At 48.6% G+C, this 23,349-nt stretch overlaps 1 protein-coding gene across 8 annotated transcripts in view; it reads right to left on the bottom strand.

Moving 5' to 3' along the window:
• The window catches only part of CEP43 (centrosomal protein 43), an 816,584-nt gene that overhangs the window by 231,051 nt on the left and 562,184 nt on the right, over positions 1-23,349 (bottom strand). For all 8 annotated transcript variants that reach the window (XM_069606648.1, XM_069606650.1, XM_069606649.1 and 5 more), the window contains one exon: positions 15,132-15,244. In XM_069606648.1, coding sequence (XP_069462749.1) covers positions 15,132-15,244 — 113 coding nt within the window. The remainder of the gene's footprint in view (positions 1-15,131; positions 15,245-23,349) is intronic.

Raw genomic sequence — 23,349 nt, forward strand, 5'->3', positions numbered from 1 at the left:
TTGAAGTCCCCCCCCACACTACTGTACTCCCTGCCAGGTAGCCAAGTTTACTGTAGAGGGTCCTAAAGTAAGCCGCTGTATCATTATTGGGGGCGTACAAATTTATGATGTGTACTTCTGTTTTCCAAGAGATCCGTTACCACCACCATTCTACCCTCCGGGTCCACCGTAGAATCAAGCACCCGAAACGGCACATGGGGCGCCACCCAAGTAATAACCCCTCTAGCATACGCCGAGTACGCTGCCCCCACAACAGTGCCCTTCCATTTCCTCCTGACCACCTCCAGCCTTTCCCTAGTGAGGTGGGTCTCTTGCAGCAGGGCTATGTCTACGTGCATCCTCTTTAAATACAACATCACTTTGTTACGTTTAAGGTAGCTGTTGAGGCCCCGTACATTCCAGGTCACAATTCTGAGATTACCCGATGCCATCTGGTCGGTCTATCTCCATCCCATCCCTTCCCATAATGCTCCTTACGTAGGGTCGTTCCCTGGCTCTTTCCCTTCTATTCACGAACAGTGCCCACCTCCCCCCTTCCCCAACTTCACATCACTGCACACAACCCCCCCCCCCCTCCCCGCCAACCCCCAACAATAGCCCAGCTCCATCCCTGGATCTCAGGCCTACCCACGTCTGGACCTGTCTCGTGTCTGAGAACGAGGACCCTGCGGGGTGTCACCAATCTAACAGTGACCAACTAAATATACTACTACAGGGTGCAGAGGTTGCTCCCCAGGAGCTCCCAGTCGTCTATTTAGGGGAAGTGAGTTCAACGGGACCCGCCGGCAGATACCATGACTTCCCCCCCACAAGCACAATATCATACTATATTCCAGTCCCAATGTCATAACTATGGCCTCACGGGCGCCTCTGCAACGTGCTACTTATCTCCAGCCGCTTCTGACTGGGCATCCGATTCCTGAGGTCGACTTTGCATGTCCAACCATTCCATCGCTTCAGTAGGCGTCTCAAAGAAGAGGGATTTGTTCTTATGAAACACCTTTAACCTGGCGGGGTAGAGCAACATGTAGCGGTGGCCTGCTTCTCCAAGCCTCCTCTTCACCGTTCCAAAGTTCATTCGACTCCGTTGTACGAGCAGCGTATAATCCGGATACGCCGTTATATTCGCTGACCCCCTTTCTATCGTGCCTCCTTTACGGAAAAATTCGAGAATCTTCTTGCGGTCACGATAGTTCAGGATCTTCGCGATCAACGACCGTGGGGGGGCTCCTGGGGCCGGTCTCCTGGTCAGGGCCCTATGCGCCCTTTCGACCGCGAACCCCTGGGTCAGCTCCCCGCCTGTAATCTCCTGCAAGAGCATAGTTTCAACGAAATCCGTGGGGTTTGATCCTTCCATTCCCTCCGGAACCCCCACTATGCGAATGTTGTTGCGCCTGGCGCGCCCCTCTGCCTGCTCTGCTCTGTCCTCCAAATTGCCCACTCGTTGCACGAGGGCATGAAGCTCCTTGGTGTGAGTATTGCACACCTCTGTGGTCGGGGCCAACTCCTTCTCCAGTTCCCCAGTGCGCTCCACGATCGTTTGCACATCCTGGCGCAACAGGTTCACCTCTTCTCGGACCACTCCGATCTTAAGGTTTAGGCCCTCTTGCAGCTCTTTCATGGCCAGGCCCAGCTTCGTCTCCCAGGCCACCTTCAAGTCGGTGGGTCCATCGCCGCCGCGGGGGTATCTTTGCTCTTGCCCCCTTCCGCGCCCGAGGGCAACCTAGCATAGGCCTCCATCGTGGTCTGTTTGATCCGGGGTCGCACCACCTTGGAGGACATCCTGCTGCGTCGGTTGGGCCCATGCGCCCAGCTGTATCCTCAGCGCTGCAGAGTACCCCACGGGATTCACTCACCGGCCCCTTCACAGCGAGGTTCTGCTGGACCCGGGTTCACTTTGCTAGCCCGCCACGTTCCAGGGCTTCCTCAGTGAGGGCTCGCCCTTATGTTCTTGCCTTCAGCCAGAGGCGCATGCGACACGTCTATCTGGTTGGGCTCGCCCACGTTCCGACCAACTGTCTTCCTCAGCTCCACGGACCATTTAAGCCATTTGTCCGCAGGCGGCCATCTTGGGTGCTGCCCTTCCATTGCGCGACCACAACCTTCTTCGAAGTCTAGTTCCGTGGATATGCAGTCTCGCTAGTGGGGAGGGCACTCACCATGTGCCCACCACTTTCATGCGCCCTTGAATGCACCGTGGGCTCGAAAGTCCACCAATAACCATCACTTCTTCCCAGGATCAGGATCGGATCATCGGGAGCTCCTCCAAGGAACGTCCTCTCACGTAGCCATCAAGCCACGCCCCGGCAGTTTTCATAGTTCATGTTGATTGCTTTTCACCATCAACTCTCGTTCAGAATCACAGTTACTTTCTCACCTTTGTTTCCCACTTTCCAATACTCAGAACAGAGACTTTTGAATGTGCAATTTTGCTTCGCAGGACCACTCTGTTATTTTGTATACTTTTCTCAGCATTAAATCAGTGTTCTCTTCATTATGCGTTTTATCGGCACATGCGCAACTTTCAACTCTTGTTACATCTTTCTCTTTTGCGCTTAACACAAGCCAGGCTTTTGTTTGCCTTTGATAACCCACTGGTGGTGTTAATTGTGCTTCTATCTTCAATGCTTTTCTCGCACCATTCAAGGCTGTTGCCAATGCCTCCTCTGCTCCTCCCCAACTCCCTCATTCACCCAGGAGGGAAGCAGGCCTGCTGGAAGCACTTTGAAGGTTACTCTTTTCCGCTCAACCGTTTGATCGTAGAACGCTTACGGCTTCCAGAAAACCTGGAATTCTTGCCTGGCTCTCAGCAGCAGCCGACCAGCCCCTTGGCCTTCCAACTTCCTTAGCCTGGTTGGCATCAGCCCCAAAAGAGCTGTTCCTTCTCGTACCCAGCCTCGTTCAGAGTGTGCTTGTGCGCGCCACCTTTCATCTCGACAGGGAGTGTTAGCAAGTGGTAGGTGTATGTAACTTTGCATTATGTGCCTGACTCTACTTGCTCTCATTAGAGGGAAAGAGCCATTGCAAGTTAGTAGAGGTAATCCTGCGGGCCTCATTCCTCATCTTCCTCGGCTCAGTATTGTTGTCAATGTGAAGTACGAGTTGTAGTTTCCTATAAAATAAGCAGGGATAGTGATTGGATGGGTTTGGGAAAAAGGGGGATACCATGTCTCACCATTAGGTGCTTCACCCCCCACTTCCAGAGGACCCAATACTGAGGTGATCCTCCCTCGCTTGTCCACCCCCAGGATCGGGATCCAAAAATGATGGCCCTTCCCTGGCCACCGGAGTTCGGGATCCCTGGGGACTAGGCTGTGAAACACCCTCTGAATATTCACAATACTGTTTACTTCAGTACTTGTTAAATTATTGCTACCAATGTTTTTCGCTATGACCTCTACAGGACAGCGTTGCTCCAAAGGTAGGTTTGACCTATACAAATAATAGTAATAGTGGATAGACGGTAACCTTACTCTTAATGGATGTGGGAGAGGTGCAACACAGGTGAGGACCAGGATGTATTTCCACAAAGTGATGATTTGAGGCATGCGACCCTTCTAGTCCCAAAGCACTCCAACCGAAGAACAAATGACATACTGCTGGTAATGTTTTTTTCTGATGTATGTTCCTCCCAGGTATTCTGCATCTTAGATCTATTCTGCAGCATCAGCAAACTTCAGAAATGTTCTCGTTTCCAGGGGGGCGCTGCACGGTACTTGCATTGAGAACCCCTCGATACAAATAGCCAGCACCATACCCAGTGACCCCAGTTCCTGCTAAGCACACACTTTCGGAACATTTCGCACTTCAGAAAACTAATCTATTTATGAAGTACTCCTTACTTTTATGTTGATGGCAAAGCCCTCCGACTGCAAGCGCTGTGAGGATTGTGTCAAGTAGATGTTCATTAAGGATCCCCACAGGATTTGCTTGTGGTGTGTCAGTGCCAATCACAAGCAGGCTGACTGTGGCTTGTGCCTGTCCATGACGCCAATGGCGTTGAAGGACAGACAATCCAAATTAGCAATCAGTAGATCTCCCTTCAGATCTTCCTTCAAATCACCAAGCACCACACGCTCGAAGATATGACCTGCTGATGGTAAGGTGTGGTGAAGCCCTCTTAGGATTTTTTTTTGCATCCCGGACTGGATTATTGACTTCTGCAGCCTACTTATCATCCTTCCTCCCTGGAAGATATGGAACCGATGGTGCTGGCGCCATTAGTGTGCCATCACGTTTTACCTAGAACGCAGGCTCTGTTCTAGTCTTTTTTCAATATGGCGCATTCTCATATACTCATATGCAGCTTTCAGAGTGGACGCTGCACTTTGCAATCCACTACTTTCCTTTGCGTTCCTTCGATCTTTCTCTCACCCTCGTTTTCCTGTTGTCCATCCGATTTTCTGGGAGCATCTGTTTTTTCCTTCGCTCCACGCGGTTGACTCGCTATTCTAGCTCTCTTGGGTTGGGTTTTGGTACCTCTGGTGCCCTCCCTTATAATGGCGGCTTTGCTACCTCTTATCTCTGGTGCCTCTCTTTAAAAGACTGCACGTTCCACTTCAGCTATTCTTAGCCTATGTGAGCACTCTGTTCCACCTCAGCTGCTGTGAGTCATGGTGCCACAAGACCAAGGATGAATATTGCTACTCAGGAAGAGAGGCTCTTTCAATTGAGTGATCATAACAGAACGGAATACCACTACATTGATACCAGCGAGCCAGACCTACAGAAGATTGAAGTTTTCTTTTAGCCTTTTCCCCCTTCTACTAGCCGTTCCCGGGCAGGAGTCTCTTGCCTCAGCTGGTCTGCCTAGCAGGAAAAGATCTCTCGAGATCGGCTTTACCTCTACAAAGACTGAAGACGAAGATCCACCCGGAAGAAGACACCCATTCCTCTAGAAGAGTCACTTAGCTCGACTTTGGAAGATAACACTACTAACAGCAAGACCCCATACTCCGTCCTTTACCCCACAATCCCCTCCCCATAGCCCCCAAACCTAATTTTACCCTCTACCTGCCCCCCTTTCACCGCATTTTGCAACTGAAATGTCCCGTGGCAAAATCAGGTGAAAGGGCTGCAGGGAAAGGGGGATACGCATGAGCTCTAAACTCCCATGTAAATTGCTTTTCTGAAAAAGAAAACGTTATGCTAGCAAACACGTGCCAGAAAAACATACAAACTATCAGGACCCCCTTCCCATGACATGGTGTTGTGCCATCACTAGACAACTGGTATTCCTGTGGTGGAAAAAAGAAATCAAGTGGGAGGAGAAGCTGCTAAAAACAGAGCAATCGCTGGGCACTTTGGTGAATTTAGGGATTGTAATAGAAAACTGTTGAGAAAAAAAAGTGCAGCAAAGTGGAGCACAACTGCTTAACCGTTTAAGAGAAAAGTCTTTTTAAGGGGGGGGGTGCTGTTGAGCAGCCGACAATATGGCTGCTTAGTCGTGGAGCTCTGTGCCCAGCAATCCTTCATCGTATTGCATCGGCGGCGATATTCCAAGCCCTGCTGTGGGAACACTTGACAGATGAAGCGCTGATCTTGGGCTGCATCCACTTCTATTTGGGGGAAAAAAATAGGGCCACCGGGGAGGAGTTGCGGCGCCCTGACGTCTGGGCCGCGTGAGCTGCATGGAGGCTGCCCCGGGCCGCGCTCTATCCTACTGCAGGGTTGCCGGACAAAGTGACTCGCCGCCCCCTCTGCAACGGCCCTGCTGCGGAAGCGGCTGTAAACCCTACCCTTCTCCCCCCGCCCCCGAGACCTCTGCGGGCTGCCTGGCGGAGCCTCCTCCTCATCGGAGGGCATCACACGCGCTCTCCCTTGCTGGCCTTCGCAGGAGGCCTCCGCCTAGCACCGGCTCCCCTGCGCCCCTCCTGCGGGCTGGAGCCTGCCCTGACATCGCGGCTGGCCGGCACTTGGGAGCTGCGATCGCGCCGTGCCCAGTGTTGCTGGGGGCACGGCGTCCGCTCTGCCTACGGGGGAGCCCAGCCCAACCTGCACCCGAACTACTAGAGCCTGAGGTAAGGAGCTGGGGGGCCGCAACAATATGACTACATGCCACATGCCATCTGAACACACAAACCGCAGCTCCTGAGCCTGAACACTGTGACTGCACCCGGCCCCTGCAACCTCTTCACATGCTGTGGGATCCACTGCTAGGTCTCCAGGAGCATCTCACCACATAACGCGTGGCACGCACGTAGTGGGGCCGCCAACATTTAATACAGCCCGTGCGGCTCGGATCACCAGCCATACCTCTAAAGAGGGATTTCCCCCCACCCCCTGGCGCCGCACCAAGATGACAGCATCACCGGCCGGGGAGTGGCTCAGCTCCAGGCCCCACGCCCTGCCCCTCCCCCAACACAGAGAACCATCACATCTGTCTTGCCGTTCTAGTTCTGCAGACCCCCTGTCTCTAGCTTCGCCTGTCCCTGGCTGCTTGACCCTGGTGCCTGAGGCCCACTCTTCCCCCCCTTTTGAGACTATTGGTTCCGCTGCCCTCCTGCTACGCTTGGAGAGAGGGGGGGGGGCCCTACGGTCTCCTTCCGATCCGTGGCACATGGCAGAGTGCCCTGCCCCTAACCTTTTGGCCCCCACACGGGCATCTGAGAAGAGCTCCAACTGAAGGTGGTCCGACGCTCCTGCTCGCCTTCCACCCCCCGCGCCACCCTGCTCTGCTGCCCCCTGCCCCTTTCCTCAAAGTGCGCAGGCAGCACCCGCCTATATCCACACACAATACCACCTACCCTTGCAATGCCCAACAAATATCGCGGGGCATCCAAGGCGGGGACCATGGCCAAGTTTACCAAGCCAGCACCCAGGGTGGAGCAGGGTGTTACGCTCACCTGGCTCCCACAGAGGCGTCGATCTGAACTGGACAGCTGCGGTCTCCACCAATGTGACGCGTAGGGCCGAGATGACGGACTGGACTGGACTGGCCCACCTAGCTTCGTTTGCTTGGCCCGTAGGAATATTCTTCTGCAAATGGAGAAAGGGAATTAACCACCCGTGGAGTTAAGTGTAAATCCCCCCCCACCCCTGCTGTTCTCCCCACGGATCACCTTTGATGTCCCCTCTTATAGTCTCACCTGATGGTTTGAAAAGATGAGCTCTCCATCCTGCATTGAGCGCAGGGGAGCGTTGATAACCAGTTGCTTCACTGGCTCGAAGGAATTGGCGAGTTCCAGAACAATACTGACTCTGAAAATGATGTAGTTCGTAAGAGTTCAAATGCCTGACTTTCACTCTTGTCCAATTCCTTGCAGATTGCAGCTTGACCCTAGTGAAGAGTTCCTCGTGGCAACTGGTAATATTCTGATAAGGATTTGTATTTCCAACACAGTTCGATAAATAATGTCAATATGTAAGCTGTTGCTTTCTCCCTTATTCAGGCGCTGAGAGAAAGTATGAAGTCTCGGGGAATAATACCTCCGGCGGTAAAATCAGGTAAGTCTAATGTGGTGAGGAGGGTTCCACTTGATAGTGCCTTTGTTTCACCTTAGGGGCCGGGGTTCGACGAAGATGCAGTGGAAGCTGCGCCGACCCGTGAAGAGGAATAGTACCCCCGGTGGTAAAATCAGGTAAGTCTATGGGGGGGGGGGGGGGGGGGTTACTAATATTCCTCTGTGTTCTCCCTTGGCTCACCTTGCTGTTCTCGTCTACTCCTTAGGTGCCGGAATGTGGCGGGAACATGCAGGAGGATGCGGTGGAATGTGAAGATGCTGCGAAGGCCGGTGAGTTCAGCGCGGCGCTGCAGCAGGCGAGGCGACGCGCATAAAATAACTTCTTTCTTCCAGCTCGAAGGCGCGATGGATCGGGAATTCAGGTAAGGATCAAAGGTATTGCTCTTGTTCTAACCTTTTCTCCTTCTTTCTCCTTTTTTATAGGGGCTCCAAACTCGAGGCGGACGTGGCAGAAGGCTGTATGCAGACTTGCAGGCACAGTGAACGTTACGCTGCTGGATGCAGAATAACACAAAGTGTGTGCTGCTCTTCGGGCGTGGTTCAAATAGCCTCCAAAAGTAGTCCCAGGTAAGTATTCCTCCCCAGCCCCGCCCGAGTAAAAAATGGTCCCTAGGTAAAATAGTCCCTTCCAAGCCTCATTTGGCTTGGAGCTCTAGGCGCCAGGACTGACTCTCCATATGAGCCTGGCGCCATAAGTGCCAGGACCGCACCCAAACAGCCCCTAGCAGGGGTTTTTGGGCTTACCCAAAATAACTTGATGCCTGCTTCCGGGTTGCTGGACCTGGTCTGGGTTCCCGGGGGTAGGCATCATGACACAGGGTGCCACCTCCTCCAACGACACCGACATGGAGGCCCCACTGGACCCACCACAGCCCGACCTGACGGCAATAATGGAATCCAGGGCAAAGAACTTCGCCTCATTCCATGAGAATGAGGGACGACATAAATGCGAATGTGGATCGAAACTGGACCAACATAGCACCAGTATTACAGAGGCCAAAACCAGAATTGGGGCAAACCAGGATAATGTACTCACCCTACAAAATACTGTGTCAGTATTAGTGCGTGACATGAAAAGTGTCAAGTCCAAGTGTGACGATTTAGAATCGAGATCACGTAGAAACAATATCTGCATTGTGGGGGTTCCGGAGTCTGCACTTAAGGGCCACATGGAACCGGCAGTTGAGACCCTTCTCAAAGATCTCCTTGGCGACCCCCCACTTTCACCATTCTTCACAATCGAGCGGGCGCATCGCTCACCGCCCCAAGCCAGGTGACTTCCCCAGGCCGATAATAGCGAAAATCCTTAGCTACAGAGACAGAGACCATATACTGCACCTTGCACGAGAGAAGGGCGAACTCAGAATGGACTCGCAGATCATCAGAATTTTCCCAGACTTCTCTGTGGGGGTCCAGGCGGAGCGCAGACAGTTTGACGGGGTGAAGAAAATGCTTCGAGAACGGAAAATCGAATATGCAATGTTATTTCCGGCACGTCTGAAATTCACCTTCCAAAATAAGCTATACTTTTTCACGGTGCCAGACGAAGCAGTCAAATTTATCGAATCACAGATCCCACTGCAAGCACCCGAGAATTACTTGATGGAAAATGACTGAGGTCTTCCACATCTCCTATGCACCAATTGAGACCTGTCATGATGCCCGCTCCCGGGGAGCCGGTTCAAGCCCTGCGTCCCCGAAAGCGGACATCCAGCCCCCAAGGAAGGGCCCAGCAACCCCATATAGGGGCCCTTTGGACAGTGTCCTGGCGCCTATGGCGCCAGGCTCATAAAAGACATCAGTCCTGGCACCATGGGCGCCAGGCTAATTATGGAAGTGCTTGGGTGCACTTACCTGATGCAGACCATGCTGCAGGATCCCGGCCTCCTTGAGGCCTGAAAGGAACTACTTTACCTGTGGGACTAATTTACCATCCGGGCATGGTTGGGGAAGGATACATACCTGATTGGAGGAAGGATACATACCTGGAACTTCTTCCAAGGCTATTTAAACCCCACCCGAACAGCCACACGTGCTTCGCGTTGTTCTGCACCCAGCAGCTGGACACTCACCGTGTCTGCTCCTGCATCCTGACTTCTGCCACGCCTGCCAGCATCCTGGATCACCTGCAAAGGAAGAGAAGAAGAGCACAGAAGAAGGAAAAGTCCTTACCTGCTAAATCCACATCCCGGAGACATCTCGCCGACAATCCTGAAAAGGAAGACTTATTTAAAAGCTCATCGCGTCGATCGCTGCAGCGCCGCATTCCACTCACCTTTACAGGGCGCCTCCATGTTCAGCAGCGATAATCCGGATTCGCAGTCACGCCCCAGCGCCTAGGGAGAAAAAGACCAGAACAAAAGGTGAGAGAGAGAAGGGAATAAGGAAAGCTAAATCTCCATGTTAAGACTTACCTGTTGATTCATTCCCTCTTCATTTCGGGTCCGCGCCGCATCCTGGCATTTCCGGACCCCGGCCCCTACGGGGAAAAAAAAGACATCAGCGTTAATGAGCGAATGAAAAGACATTACCAAAAAAACGCTCATTAAAGACTTACCTGATCTCTACAAGGATTTCACCTCTCATCTCGGGTCGGTGCCTGTTCCCTGGCATTCCGTACCCCAGCCCCTATGGGGAAAAAGACACTAGCATTAGTACATTAATGCATGGACACAAGGGGAACCTCTTATCAAAAAACTTACCTGGAAGCCAAGCAAGTTTGGTTCTCACCAATCCGAAAATCCAGTGAAGTAACTGGATACCAACGCGCCCCTGCATCAGAAGCAGGATGGAGAGCTCGTCCTTCCAGACCCTAAGGTGAGACGCTACGAGGAATCACAGAAGGGTTTCGAGGAGGGTGAGAGGGGAAAGTGGGAGGCTGATTGCATTACCCCGCAGACAGTTAATCCCCTATTTTCGCCTACAGAAGGATACTTCTGCGAGCCAGACAAGCCAGATTTGGGGGCCCGGTCCAGTCCGTCTTCCGAACCCTGCGCATCACCTTAGAAGAGGTCACAGCAGCGCGAACCAGGCTAGCGCCTCCGTGGGAGTCAGGTGAGCGTTACAAGACCACAGCTCTCCTCATCTGCTACCATCCGTCATTTTCCTTTGTTTTTTTTTTCCAATGAAACACAGTACACTGTAACCCCAATGCTGCCCTACAGGTGCCGCTCGTGCTGCACTACTTGCTTAATTGGGTACACAGCAATGGCGGCCCCCATTGCAATTGCAATACCAGTTCTTTTGCTTTGTTTTCAGGTTTACCCCCATTGGGCAAACTGGTTTGAGTGGCCGGGTTGGATATGGCACTCTGACATTCCTGTTATGGGGGTCTATACCGAGCGTCGCCAAGTTGGGGACGGCACGCAGTTGGTCACTTCAGGGCGGGGGGGGGGTGCTATCACACTGCTAGTTTGTACCGGGCGGTGAGGGTGGCGGGTGGTGTAGTTGGGGAATGTTTTACAAAAATCGGCAGAAAGGGATGAAGGGTTTGGAAGAGGGGCATGTTTACGCGTCCGCAGCACATATGGTGGTAATCAGAGATGGTTCTTTCTGTTGGATGTTCCATGAATTGACAGCATGTCTCCACTCCACCATAGCACATATGGCTGTAGACTGGGACAAATCCTTCATTCGTAGGATCACAGCATATGCACAAAGACATGGGATCAAGGTGCTCCTGTTGCAGGAGACACATGCCCTGAAACTCCTATCATCTAACCTCGCACAGTCCTGGGGCCCCAACAGATTCTATACCCAATTCTCCACTCAAACCAGGGGAGTTCTGACTCTCATCCACAAATCGGTGAAGATCACACTCCATACATCCCACATTCACACAGAGGGCAGATATGTGATTCTCCACTGCACTCTAGCTAACTATGAATGCCTGCTCGTGAACTCATACGGTCCCAACACTGACTCCCCCGAATTTATGGATGCCGTGACCGCCATCCTTATGAGATATGTGAAAGTTCCCATTATATGGGGGGGGAGACATGAATCTTATACTTGACAATGTCCTGGACAGGACAATCACTTCCCGTAGGGCCACATCTCGAGCCGCCAAGCGACTCCTTACACACATGAATTCCCTGAATTTACACGATGTGTGGAGAACGCTCCATCCCCAAGATAGAGATTACACTTTCTACTCAACGGTGCACGGCAGCTCTTCAAGAATAGACATGTTCCTATTGTCGGGGTGTCGGGTGGGCAGGGTAACGGAGGTGAAGATCCTCGCACGCACGCTCTCTGACCAGTCCCTCGTGTTGCTGCAGATCCACCGGGGTAACACTTTGGCCCGCCCGCCCCGCCTGGCGCTTTAAGTCTGAGGCTTTATCTGACATTGTCTTTAAAGCTGAGATCCTATCGGACATAAAAACCTTTTTCGAGAACACGCAAGACACACCTGAGGGGACCCGTTGGGAAGCATTTAAAGTATACATCAGAGGGATGTGCATCTCAAGGGAGGCGGGGGTTCGCAAAGCCATAAGGCAGGCCCTAAATAGCTCCGAAACTAAGCTCAAAACTTTAGAACAAGAATATGCTTCCGCCCCAGTCCCTGCAATCCGAGCAAAAATTAGAACAGAACTAGAACTTTTTGAATCTCATGCCCCGAGCGAGGTACGGTACTATGCTCGCCCTGTGGCTGCCCGGCGGTAAGGCGAGGGTGACAGACCTGGGAGAACTCTAGCCAAACTAGTGTGCACTGAGGGAGGCAACACCCGGATAGATAGCATTCTGGACGAACATGGCCTACAAAACTGGTCTGACCAAGCCATCATTGACACCTTCGCTAGTTTTTATGCCAGTCTATGTGGCCCCCAGCCAGAACACACAGCCCATGACCTCGGCGACCTGGTAGAACGCATCCCTATGAACCTCATCTCCCAAAGCACTAAGGAACAACTCGATACCCCGTTCACGTTGGACGAGGTAGTCCAGGTGATTTCGGATCTTCCAAAGAATAAGGCCCCGGCCCCGATGGACTCACATCTGAGTTCTACCAGGAACATATCGCCATCCTAGCTCCCATTTTATACGGGGTCTGGACTGAATCACTCCGGTTAGCCACCCTCTCCCCTCCCTAAGGGAAGCCCTAATCACCGTCCTCCCCAAACCAGGGAAACCCCCAGACAAATGTGGTTCCTATAGGCCCCTATCGCCTATCAACACGGATATGAAAATCTTTGCTAAAATAATAGTGAACAGGTTCCTTCCATTTATGCCCTATCTGGTACACGCTGACCAAATCGGATTTGTCCCTGCCCGCTCTACTGCACTCAATATCCGACGTCTATTCAATGTGATGTCCAGATTAGATCCGAAGGCAGACGCTGTAGTGGTCACGCTAGATGCCCAGAAGGCATTTGACATGGTTTCATGGCAATACTTATGGGCCGTGCTGGAAAAAAATAGGAGTAGGACCAAATATGATCTCCTATATAAAACCGCTATATACAGGCCGAATGGCCATGGTGCTGGTCAACTCCACTGTCTCCTCTCCCTTTGCGCTACACAGGGGCACCCGTCAAGGTTGTCCGTTGTCCCCTATCCTTTTTGCGCTCGCCATTGAACCCATGGCAGACCATATCAGGGATCGACATTCCCGTAAAGGTATTCGCTTACAAGACACACCGGGTATCATCTCATTGTATGCAGATGATGTACTCCTATATGTCAGAAACCCTTCCACATACCTAGACCCGATCATCCGCAACATAACAAAAATTGGCACATACTCGGGCTTCACCATCAATTATTCTAAATCTGAAATATTCCCTCTCACTGCGGCAACCCAACAACCGTCATGTGAATTTCCCCTATGCTGGTCCCCTGGGGGCATCAAGTATCTAGGGGTGCAAGTGTCACTAACCAAAGCCTCCTTATTGAAAGATAACTACGAGACAACAGCCCAGCTCATTGAATCCAAGATGCTCAAATGGCGCAACCTCCCACTGTCCCTGGCGGGCAGACTGTCCCTAGTTAAAATGATCGTGGTCCCCAAGCTCCTCTATATCTTAACCAACGTACCAGTGTGGCTCGGGAAGCAATATTTCAAAAGGCTCCAAGTGCCCAATTCCTCTGGCATTCTGGTGCCGTCCACAAGAAGTGGCAACATATTACCCTACCCTACGAAAAAGGGGGACTCACAGCCTCAGACCTAACACTGTACTGGATCGTGGCACAGGCCCAACACGCCACACACTCGTACGCGCACTCGAATCCGCCCCCTCACGTCAAATTAGAGAAACTGGCAGGTGACGGGGCCAACATCATGACCCTGTTACTCCACTGCACGCTCCAGACAGAAGCCCCGGCAGACCCTGTGGCCACCACGATTAGAGCATGGAATAGGATTTTGAATTCGAAACAAAAACACCACCCATATTATGAATGGCTTCCCATACTGTAATTCCCAGGACTCTTCCCCACGTACAACCAGCATTTCCTGCGACACTGGGAGAATCTGGGCTATCGACCACTATGATTTATACCCCGACAGTAAATTTATCACTCCCCAAACGTGGCGGCCCGAACACTCCAACTCAGCGCTTGAGTTTCTACAATACTTCAGACTAAGAGGAGCGGTCTGTGCAATGTGGCCCTCCTACCCTGACGAGCCCCCAGACTTACCCGAGCTCCAATACACAGCAAACTCCACAGGCGGCAGGGGTATAATATCCTCTCAGTATAAAATGCAGCTGGAAAAACTGGAGAATGCATCCTTCAAACCACGAGAGGCATGGGCTAGGGAGCTGGAAATGGAAATCAGTGATGGAATGTGGAACAAAATGTGTGCACGCAAAGTCTCCCTTAGCGCTAGATTCCGCTGCATACAATATAAACTCCTTAACAGACTATTATACACCGCACAGAGTAGCGAAATTCACACACACGCCGACCCACACATTCCCGAAATGTAACTTTGGAGAGGCAGATCATATACATATGTTTTGGCCCTGTGCTGCGCTAGGTGCGTTTTGGATGGAGGTAACGAAAGCGCTCTCTGAGATAATTGGATCCCCGATAGACCTTGATCCACTAGCCCTGCTGTTCAGGATATGGTATGTAGAAAATGCAAAAAGAAATGTTGAAATGTTTAAATGTGAGTGCTATTGTCGCTAAAAGATGTATATTACAATGCTGGAAGCGCTGCTCCCCCCCCACCCTTGAGATGTGGTTGAAAGCCCTCACTTGGGTACAAATTTGTGAAGAAGAGTATATCGGATCCCTACCCATGACATCCCGCCCCAAAAATGTGTGGACCGAATTCTGCAGCTATCTGAACAATAGAGATGGGGTTGAGTGGAGGTCCACCCCCCCCGGTTCTGCCATAAATACAGAGTACCCCGTGTTGTCAATCTCCCCCCCCCCGTCATTCTGTGCTGCAGTTTAAAGGGCATGATGTAATGCCTCAATGTGATACTATGACTCATGTTCTATCTCTGTGTAATGTGTGCTGTACCCGTCTTAACTTTCTGCCAAACAAAACAAAAAAGTAAAAAAAAAAAAAGAAAAGTCTTTTTAATCAGACCACCAGCACATGGTACAGTGCAAGTTTCAATACCGCCACATTTTGGTGTTGGGCATGCATGTCCAAGGATCTGCCTGGCGGATGCCACGCTGCGCACATACTATTCAAGAAGGGGTGTAAGTACTTACTGTCCGGTTCCTTCAGCGAGGGTGCGCCAGTTAGGGAGCTCAGCCCACCTTTCAAGAGAGGTGCATCTGAAAGATCTGTAAAACCTCCTGCTTGCTTGCGAGATTCTTTTCTCCTGGAGAAAATGGAATAAGACAATCCACTATCATACAGTAGCTTGAACATATGAACTAACATGCTTCAATCCACTCTACATAAGGACTAAACTACAAGGAACTGGGATTTAAGTATCAAGTAAGATCTCACAATAGCACTTCAGGACTTGCCAAAGCAAGATAATCCAAGACACACCAACCAGTTTCTTACCTCTTCCGAGAGCTTGGCCTGCCAGCTCTTTCAGTCAACAGACCTGCATCTTGTCTGCTGTGTTTATTAGAGGGACTTTTCGTTAGTCAACACATCAAAAGAGCAGCCATAGGAAAAGGCAAAAGCGTCAGTACATGCACAATCGGAATACGTTTTTAAGACTGAGAACACTGCTAACTATACTGGCAGAGGAGGCAAACCGGTTTTAAAGGATGACGATATTGGTTACTTACACACATGTTAAAGATTAATGCAGCTAAAAGTGGGCAAACATAATCCGTTCAGAGGTTGGTTCACGTCGCAACATCCTGTGAAAACTGCAAATGTAATTTCAAGCAACTCTTTCCAGGGTACATATCACTGGATAAGGCTTCCCAAATGAACCCCTTCAATAGAAATATTGGAACTCTTCATTTATATTGTTGGTTTCATTTCAAATTGTTGGCACTATAAGCATGTCCCATAGCCTACAATATGTCACTTGCCTTACACTGGCCTGTGGATAAAATGGTGGACAGTATTTTGGGACTGACAGACATTTTAGAAATAACCAAATTTGCAATAGATTTTTGATTAGAGAAAAAAAACATTCTGTACTGCCAGAATGGGGAGTCTGGTTCCCTACCTAAACTGCAGCCAGCGAGGAATTCATTAGTATGTGATGAGGGAAACATGAAAAATAAATGCATCACATGGACCATTTAGTAACGCTAACATTTTGTTTTGCCTAATCAAAATCTCAAACAAAATGGTGCTTCATAAAATGTTACTAAAACTGTTTTATGTTTATGTTGGTTCTTACCCAGTGCTTTAATTATTACACAGTAGCCAAGAATAAGTGAGCTAGACGGCTACAGATAATAGGAGATGCAAGGAATCTAGCATTGACTAAACCAGGAGTTTTGGCTTTTTCACAGGAAGACTTGTCCCCAATATTCAAATATTTTAACATTATTACTGTTGCATACTGCACGGATACAAATTAACTCAATACAACTAATAACGATCTACAACCATTTAGATCTTCTAAAAAAATTGAAACATTTGAAATTATGTACTTTAATTCAGGTTTGTGCATTGGAATTATGCACTTCTTAAAAACAAAAAAAGCATATCCAAGATGTCTTTGTGATACCCGAAGTTGCTGGATTGCGGCAGTTAAAACAGTATCTTTCCGACAGGCATGAATGTTTTCGATCACCTAAATGCAAAACTAATTTAAAAATATGTCAATGGTCATTATACCAGCATATATAACACTACACATGTGGCAGAAAACGAGTCCTACTTACATGTACTTTCTCTACATACAGCTTTCCTTCAAACAGGTGTTATGGCCACCTCTTGTAGCCTAAACTAAAAAGGAAGCCCTTAAACGTACTGTGGGAGAACATTCCACAACTGGTGAAAAACATGCGCATGGATAACGGGGTGCAGAAGGAGACTGTGGAACAGCAAGATGATAGTAAATGGAACAAGGTTTACGAAAATAACAGAATTGAGGGAGAGAGACCAAAGGAAGGGCATGCTGGTGGATGCAATAGAACCTGAAAGCCAGTGAAGATTGAAGACAAACTGAGTACTAGATTTAGAAAGGAAGACTAGACGAGGGTTGCAGTATCAAAGACAACAGCAATATGTCATGTGGGAATGGAAAGCATGGGAAAGGGCAGAGGAAGACAAATTAAGGTTGGCTGTATATTAGTGAGCTAGATGCAGCAAAAAGCAGTAGAAGATCTGGTTGAAGAAAGTAATGTGTAGAGTTGGACGACTCACTGATTGAGAACAGAGGAAGGATTGAGAAAGGGTAGGTGGAAGAAGTATCCAAAGGAATACAGGAAATGGGGTCGCAGGAGATAAATTGAAATTGATATTGGAACGGTAGATAATGTTCAACTTTGACTACAGGGGGCTGGGAGGGCACAAAGAGAAGCACAAAAAGGAGTTTGATATTTTAGGCGTTGATATAGGGCCAGTATTGGATGTTTGTAAGATAGGAAGGAATGTATGAGCTGAAAAAGTTGAAGAGGGAATTTCAGCATCATCACTAATTTAGCACCTGGCGGGGCAACTCAGTCGATCAAATTGCTTGGACTGCAGGCTTTACCTACCAGTGATAAGCCCATGTTAAGCGCAAGCTGAAAGTATTAAAACCTGCACCCCCACCCAAAATTGCTCAGGGGCAACACGCTTGTCTTGGAAACAAGACAATGCAGCGCAACACAGGTTTAAATCCTGATCCCGCATTTAGAAACCAGTACTAGTATTAAGCACGTTATAAAAAATCAATCATAATTAGTATAGCCTACCGCCACTGATCTTTGCCAAGAACTAGCCACAATGCCTTTGTCAATGTTGGCCCCTCTTTCACAGCTGTCATGGAAAAGGGTGTGGGCCAAGCCCGGAGCCTTGCCCACAATGTCAATGATGACCACCGTAACTGTCGTTTTTTTGTTTATGAAAATACTGGTCAAGCACTCGGTATAGCATTTTTTTCGAAACAATAAAATGGACCTGGAACCCTTGACATTAGCAGATGTGCTGGCAACAATAATGCGGTTTCTGTAAGTGTTACTGAGAGGTAAGAAACCACTCTGCTCTGGTGCTTTAACTTAGGCAGTGATCCGTTACCACCCAGTATGCTCCACGAAATTGCCCTAGAACCTCTCTTTACCACAGTTAATCTTTGTTTGGTGCTGAACTGTCTACACACAAGGAATGGCACAAGGAATGGGTTGGAGTTGCGCTTCCTTGATTGGGCCGATAACATTTTAGGAATTGGATGGGGGTGAAAAGAGGGATGCTTAAGGTCTGGTTGCAATCATATCATATATGTCCCCAGTGTCGTTTAGTCCTCGAGCTCTACTGGCACAAAGCCCAGAGCGGGCGGTGAAAGTGCCAGATGCCTGTGGCCCGCACAATTTATTGTTAGTCCTAGGGACAGCAGACTTCACAGACCAAAGAGGATCTTGTCTGGGCTCTAGCCATAATATTTGTTATCTGCATGTGCACCTCAGTTTACCACCACTTTGATTACTCAAATTTCAGGACACTTCCGATTGCAGATGTCGGGCCGGAGGGGGTTCAGATTCTCAGATCCCCACACTCAATTGTTGTGAACATTAAGATGAGACAGAGAAAACCCTTCCTCATCACCTGACTTCAAACACATGATTAGGAATTGACATCCCCGACTGGACCTCATGAATTCTATTTTGGAAAACTAATACCAGCATTCAAAATCCTTTTAAAGAAGACAAGTTCTGGGGGGAAAAGGTTTGCTTACTCTAAACATCTGGAGCTGCGAGTCATCCTAGCGAATCTTCAAAATTAATCAGCTTTAATCATGGAGCTCTACAAGGGATAGTGGTTCTTTAGATGGACCGACCTTGAAAGGGAACATCCAGAGTCACAAGCAAAATCGTTGGAAGAGTTAGGTGGAATATCCCAGCTTCATGTTAGGGTCTTCGGTTACCTTCCTAACCTTAGGAAAATAGGCTATCCCCAAGCATTCCTTGACCCAACTAATGGGGGCAGTGGTCTACTTATCCAAAGGCTGCAAACTATCTGAAGCCACTGGCAATGGAATAAAGAATTACTTTGTTCTCCATATTTGAGCCCAAACAGAATGAGAGGGATTCATTAGTAACAACAGAAGCTGTACTCAAGCCTGAGGGTGTCTCAGGAAGCACTGAGATTTTCTCAGCCCATATGCCCTCTCTTAGGAGGGCCGCCCCACAGGGAGGGAGTGGGCTGTGCAAAAATAGAGAGTAACAGTATTACTGTAAAAAGAAACAGTTTCACACAGTTGTCTTATATTTTATGAAAACAAAGTAACATGATGGGGCCTAAGCTGCAGATAAGTAGTCTGAAACTGGAGCATTTTTACATCTTGGCCCCAACCGGTAAAGCATGATGTCCAAGATTAACCAGTACCTTAGAATAAAACGTTTATTATAGGGTGGCCAGGGACCAGGGGCGGGGTTGGGTTACAGTAAAAACTGCATTCACACTACTAAGCAAATAGTTGGAGAGATAGGAGCAACACACATGAGATTCTGTCAGTTGTACATGATGTTTGGTACTTTTGACACTTCATACCACATCCGCAAAGGGACAAGCTACAAAGGCTTTCTTGTAGGAAGGCTTCACAAAGACTTGTGACCTTCTCCCACCAGATCAAGGTAAGGGAGAACAACTTCATCCAGGATATCACAGGTTATGGGAGGACTGGTATAGAGGAAGCGTTTCGACATAAGGAAGGGTCTTTGCAGGCTGCAAAGGCCTTCCTCACCATCCATTTCCCAGTTGGAGTCTCTATGCTTCAAGACTCGCCCCAGATGTTTGTTATCAAGGTAAGAGAGCAGGCCTTGTTCTTGTAAGGGGTGTTGGGGGCAAGGCAAAGAACTGCGGTTCAAATAACAGTAGCATCCAATCAAATATTCTGATGGCAAAACAGTAGACTTTGGTGAGGATTCAGGCTTTAATAAATATGGCATTCATGACTTACTGTAATCACATTTCTGAACCTTGTATCTGCTTAGATTCACTTTTTGCATAGGCAAACATCTAGTGGTAGGTGCGGAGTATTGCACATGCTGTTATCGAAGTTTGAAAAATGACATCGACTGGGCGTGTATGTAATATTATCCCTAGTGTGACGTATACTGCACCTATGACCCCTCACATGCTGACGTCTTTCAGGTTGTTTTGTTTCCGACATGAGGGAGTATGGAGTGTATGGAGAATAGTTGTGATGAGGTGTGAAACCTCTATGATTTGCCTTAGAATCTTCAACTCCAAGAGGGGAGGAAGGGTGGGCGCATGTGAATCTAAGTTACAAGCATCAGAAATACAATTGCGGTAAGTAATCTATGCATTCTGAGGTTTGGGGATTTGCTTAGAATCACATGCTTCGCATAGACGAGCAAGCATATTTGGAGAAGGTGATGGGTTGTTTGAAAGTAGCGCTGCAAAAAGATGTTTTAACACTGGCTGACTCACCTTTGTGTCACGCTTAGAATGTGTATGTAAAACAATAGTATTGTGTGAAGGTATGAACATAACTCCAAGTGGCAGCTTTGCAAAGGGCATCAAAGGGGACATTTGCAATGAAAGCTAGAGTAGCTCCAGTGCCCCGAGTTGAGTGTGCTCTGGGCTTGAAGGGTAATGTTCTCTTGGCTGGAGAATAACAAAGCTGGATGCATCTGACAATATATTTTGAGATAGCTGATTTAGAGATAGGATCCCCCTCTCTCACTGCGGCTAGAGAAACAGTCTGTTTTCCTGAGTGGTTTACATTTTTTAAGGTAATGCACGACAGCCTTTCTGACATCTAAGGTATGTAGACTCCTCTCTGCTGCATTCTTTGGGTTTTGGAAGAAATCGGGAAGTTCTATGGTTTGATTCGTGCGTAGTGCCATCTTGCCATTGGGAATAATGACAAAAGGATCTTGCAGTGAAAGTGCTTGAAATTCACGTACTCTCCTTATTGATGCGATTGCGACAGGAATGCAGTTTTATCCGTACAATATTTAAGACTGGCTTTGTGAATTGGCTCGAAGGGGGCCCCCATAAGCTTTGTAAACACAACATTCAAGACCCAGCCGGGAGTTGGATTTAAACACCCTCCATGAATGCTTTCACCACAGTCATTTTTCACCAGGAAACTTTACTTTGTGATGTGGTGTTGGCTGAGAGCCACTAGGTGCACTCGTATGGAATTAAAGACCAATCCTGAGTCTAAGAGATAAAGTAAATAGTGTACTATATGTGAAGGTGAACAGTCAATTGGATTGATGTTACATGCTTTAAACCATAAGACAAAGCGTTCCCATTTGTTAAAATAGCATTTTCTTATGTCCATACACCTTTGGTTTAGGCTTAAGTGAGCAAACTCTTATCACCTCAGCTGCAACGTTCAGCATCTGAGGACATGGGTGGAGTGTTGTCCCTTGGTTCTGTGACAACATGTTGTATGGTAAAGGCAGTTTTATTGGTGGAGTTAGAAAGACTTTTTCAGTAGGTGTGAAAACCATGTTTGACAAGCCCACATAGGCGCCATCAGGATTAAGGTTACTTGTTCCTGGTTTAGCCTGTGGACTATCTTGTTGAGAAGTGGAGTTGGGGGGCGCGGGGAGCATACACAAATCTCCCTGACCAGTTCATTAACAGTGCGTTCCCCTTGGATTTTGTCTGGGGAAGTTTGGCATTGTGCGTTCTCTTGTGCAGCAAAGAGATCTATGGCTGGAAACCCCCCGCTTGTGAAGACGTTGTGTAGAACGTTGGTATTCAACTGACACATGTGTTCTGAGCAGCGTGTTGCACTTCTGCTTAGTGCGTCTGCCAGAGAATGGTGTTACCCTGGAACTTGTTGAGATAGGAGAAACATTTTTGTCTTTTAGTTCCCAGTGTTAAATGTTATGGGCTAGTTTGTACAGCCCTGGAGAGTGTGTTCCTGCCTGCTTGTTTATGTGGAACATGGCTGTGGTGCCGTCTGTTAGTATGAGCACTGTCTTCTGTACTAGCTGTTTGAATGTAGAGAGCCCCGAAGACTGCTAGCAGTTCTAGAAGGTCGATATGCTTTTTGGATAATGGTTGTGTCCACACCCTGTGTGCGGTTTGATGGAGAAAGGGAGCTCCCTACCCTGTTAGCGATGCATCTGTTGCGAGAGTGGCTTTGATTGCTGGGATGTTAAACGGTTTGTCCTTTAAAAGGTTTTCCTTTATCCACCTGCAGAGATAGAACCAGAGGATGCAAAATCAGCCCAGATCGTCCCACAGACTGCTTGCTTGCAACCATTGTTTCGTTAGCCACTGTTGTATTGGACACCTGCGCAAAACGGGCATGCAGAACAAGGTAAATGCAGGAAGCCATCATTCTCAGAAGGCGCATGGCCTTTCGCATGGTTACCTGATGACCAACTATGTATTGAGGGATTTGAAGCAGCATATTTGGTACCCTCTTGTTGGAGGGGAATACTAGGCAGTCTTCTGTTCGAATTAATACCCCCAGAACTTGTTTTACTTGACTGGGCACTAAACTCGACTTTTTCCCGTTGATGGAGAAGCCTAATTGACACAACAGATTGACTTGAGTTTTTCGCTGACACAACCGAGTTGTGTCTCCTGTTATTAGCCAGTCATCTAGGCAAGGGCACAATGGCATGGACTGCATCTGTAGGTTTGCGGCCACCACTGCAAGGACCTTTCTAAACACTTGTGGTGCTGAGGCTATGCCAAATGGTAGCAATTTGAATTGGTACTGCTTGTTTCCCACTTTCAATCTAAGGTATTTTATGTCCACTGGCAACATTGAAATATGACATACGTGTTTGCAGGGTGTAGGTCTAAGACTGGACGCATTGTTAGATCTTGTCTTGGGACAAGGAAGTACACTGAACAAATACCTTGGTTTTCTTCCAGAAGTGGAACCAGCTCTGTCGCTCCCTTTTGTAGTATTGTTAACATTTCTTCTTCTAGAATCAAGTGATGTTCTGACGACATTCTTCTTGATTGAGGAGGATGGTGGCAGGGTGTTTCTAGGAATTCTATTAAATAACATTTTGCCACGGTTGTTAGCCAGTGATCCAATCATATACCCTCCCATGTGCGGGTGAATGAGGTTATGTGACCCCCCCTACTGGGGAAGCACAGGAGGGTACCTGAACTGGAGCGTCATTTGTTGGCAGAGGCAGCAGAACCTCCAGAGGGGTAGCCAGTCATTTTATTGCAAACAAAACAGAATGGTAAATTTCAGAGGACAAAAACACAAAAACATTTCAAACATTAATTAAATAAATAAAGGGTAGTGGGGTAAGGGGTTACAATGGGTCGGTATGAGGTTGCGGTGGTGTTAAAAGGTTAAAAAAAAACAGGAGGCTTGGGGGGGACCTCCCAAATTAAAAAAACCTA

This window comes from Ambystoma mexicanum, chromosome 4p, assembly GCF_040938575.1.
Source record: "Ambystoma mexicanum isolate Mex_15411 chromosome 4p, UKY_AmexF1_1, whole genome shotgun sequence".
In the NCBI taxonomy this organism is placed as follows: Eukaryota; Metazoa; Chordata; class Amphibia; order Caudata; family Ambystomatidae; genus Ambystoma; species Ambystoma mexicanum.